Raw genomic sequence first — 3,064 nt, 5'->3', positions numbered from 1 at the left:
TTGGAGAGACCCTCCAATTCTCCCTCTTTGAGCCAACGTTTGGTCCCCAGTCCTATAGCGCGGCTCAACGTCAAACTTAGCTCGATAATCATCCCGAGGAAACAGTCTGAGGTGTTTTTGTGCTAAAGGACGAGATATAAAAGCCAATTGTTGGACTGATATTTTTTTTCTTTCCCTCCAACCCTGTTGCAGAGATCCCAACAAGCCAGTTCCCCAGGACACAAAATTCATCCACACCAAACCTAATCGCTTCGAGGAAGTGGCCTGGACTAAATTCAACTCCAAGGAGAAGCCCTATCTCCACATCGGCCTAAAGCCAAGGATCCGAGAGCACTACCGAGCCAACAAAGTGGCCTTCTGGCTTGAACTGGTGCCGCACCTGCACAACCTCCACGACATCCTGCAGTACACCTCCACCACCACCAAGATCCCGCCCGAGGACCCCTTCATGACCAAACGGGCCCACGGCAAAGGCTGGACGGTCACCACCAAGCGGCCCTTCATCACCGCGCCCCCCGAGCAGGAGCACACCGAGCAGCCGCCCAACTACGCCCGGCTGCCCGAGGACTCGCGGGATTACTCCACCGAGCTCAGCGTGACAGTGGCCGTGGGCGCCTCGCTGCTCTTCCTCAACATCCTGGCCTTCGCCGCTCTCTACTACAAGCGGGACAAGCGCCACGAGCTCCACCGGCGGCTCAGCCCCCAGCGCAACACCACCAACGACCTGGCCCACGCCCAGGAGGAGGAGATCATGTCCCTGCAGATCAAGCACAGCGAGCACGAGGCCCACGACCTGGAGCCCCTCAGGCCCCATGAGATCCTCCGGCCGGCCTGCCCGCCGGACTACACGCTGGCCCTGAGGAGGGCACCCGACGATGTCCCCCTCATGACCCCCAACACCATCACCATGATCCCCAGCACCATCAGCGGGATGCAGCCTCTGCACTCGTTCAACACCTACCAAACCGGGCACAACAACACCCTGCCCCACCCACACTCGACCACCAGGGTATAGTCAGGGACCTCGACGGAGGCTCGGCCCCTACGCCATGCTATGAAGGAAAGACATCGTGAGAGCATGGCCGCACGTGCTGGATCGAGGCTCGAGTGATTCGACAAAGCCTTTTATTTCGGAAAAACGAACACACCGACGAGCGAAAATTCGCTGAATTTAATTCGATATTTTTCATGAAATCTTCCCCCTCCCTCCACCCCCCCCCCCACCACCTCCACCTTGTAATGTAAACTCTATTTCAAGGACACACTTTTGGGGGCAAGATTATCTTATTTCCTTATCCCACCCCTTCCCCCCGCCCCCCCTCCACACCCCTTGACCTCCCTCTGTCTCTGAGGAATCTTCAAGTCAGTACACCAGTGCCAAGGAAATTTAGGCTTCGGCCCACTCGCAATCCAATAAATTATCATTTAAACGTAGGAACCGAGTACCAAAAAAAAACCCAACGACGATTAATTTTTTTTTTAAAAAACGTGGTTGTTTGGAGGATTGCATGGTTATTTAAGATAACTTGAACCGATGATTTGTTTTCTTTTCTTTTCGTTGGATTTTCCCGAGGACGATTGATTCGACAAAGCTAACTTAGCGTAAATAACTCAAAGACTGAGCTATTTTGTACAGCACTTCTACCTTAATTTCTGTTTCGTTTAAAGGTATGACTGGAGCGTTAAAAGGGACAATAAGACCCGAACTGCCTACACAAAAATCGAACAAGGCATCAAATAAAAACCTTTGAAGGATTTTGCCCTCTGAAACCTGAGGTGACACAACGGGACCAATCGGGGGTTTATTCCCGCCTAAACTCCAGCCATTGAGAGCAGGCCTGAAAATATATCCAGAGATTATATTTCACCGTGGAATGCTTATGATTTACAGAGATTCATACCGCGACGTTTATTAAATCCACCAAGGCGTGGGAGATGCTTTCGGACAAACCGTGAAAAGCAGAAACTTGAACCTCGCCGAGCCGGCCTGTGGGGCTAGGCTCTTGTTGCCAGGAACGAGGGACACGAAGCAAAAAATGGCGTCAGCTTGAGCTGACATCGTTGTCAGTAAAGTCACGCTGACTGACTGAAGGAAAGGAAACACATGTTCCTCCCCCCACTCCCCACCCCCACCCCCAACCAACACCCCCTCCGTACCGCCCTGTGCACACCAAACCCCCCTACCTCCGCCTCCCCACAACCTCGCCCCATCCTGTAACCCTCACCCCCATCACCGCCCACCACCCCCCCCCCACCGTTAACACCGCCAACGTTTGTGGAACAGAAGGACAGAGACACACAAGGAAAGGACTTTAGCTTCTTTTGTAACATATTTGCCTCAGGTGCCGAACCTTGAGAGAGGCCGCCCCCTGCTCTTTCTTCCTCGGTGAGAGCGCCAAGGCCGAATGGATTTGAGAGGGAGAGAGAGAGAGAGAGAGAGAGAGAGGGAGAGAGAGAAAGAGAGAGAGGAAGGGAGGCACACGCACATGACAGCGGTGTTCGTCCGGGACAGACGGGAGCGCCAATGGAGCAGAGGCCTCGGTCGGGAACTGGCCGGAATCCTGGTCGCTGGGAGGCTTGAACGCCGGAGGGGTGGAACCGCTTGTCTAGGCCCCACCCCAACCCCCCCCCACCACGCCTGACTTTAGGCCCAGTGGGTGCTCCAACGTGACTCCTGCCACGATCCCCTTTGTACATCCACCACGGGGCCCGAATGCCGAGCGACCATGGTTAACTTTTGATACGACATTTACAAAAAAAATAATAACTGAGTGACTGACAAAACTTCCACCGAGGTCAGCAGAGTTTTATCTGGGAGAGAGGGAATGAAATGTTTATTCGAATGTATGTGCCATGGGTTTCGTTTTCACTCGCTATTGGCTGATTAGTAGAGGCCATCGAGGGCACTTGGGAGAGGTCAAAGGTGACTCTTTTATGACAATGCATAGCCTCTAACCATATAACTTTGTCTTGCATCACCGCTCAATCCTCTCCGCAAGGATCAAGGGAGGAGAACAAAACGAATAAAGAACATTGCTGGGTTTCTTGGACAATATTTTGTACA

General features: G+C 53.1%; 1 protein-coding gene across 4 annotated transcripts in view; it reads left to right on the top strand.

The window, feature by feature from the left end:
• Nucleotides 1-1,063, top strand: part of LOC121272275 (neuroligin-4, X-linked-like) — a 1,033,091-nt gene extending 1,032,028 nt beyond the window's left edge. For all 4 annotated transcript variants that reach the window (XM_041178833.1, XM_041178831.1, XM_041178834.1 and 1 more), the window contains one exon: nt 193-1,063. In XM_041178833.1, the coding sequence (XP_041034767.1) occupies nt 193-1,015 (823 nt within the window). In that variant the 3' untranslated portion in view covers nt 1,016-1,063. The remainder of the gene's footprint in view (nt 1-192) is intronic.
• The last annotated feature ends 2,001 nt before the right edge of the window (nt 1,064-3,064 follow it).

The sequence above is a fragment of the Carcharodon carcharias genome, chromosome 33, assembly GCF_017639515.1.
Source record: "Carcharodon carcharias isolate sCarCar2 chromosome 33, sCarCar2.pri, whole genome shotgun sequence".
Classification (NCBI taxonomy): Eukaryota; Metazoa; Chordata; class Chondrichthyes; order Lamniformes; family Lamnidae; genus Carcharodon; species Carcharodon carcharias.
This window is presented reverse-complemented; position numbering and strand designations above follow the sequence as displayed.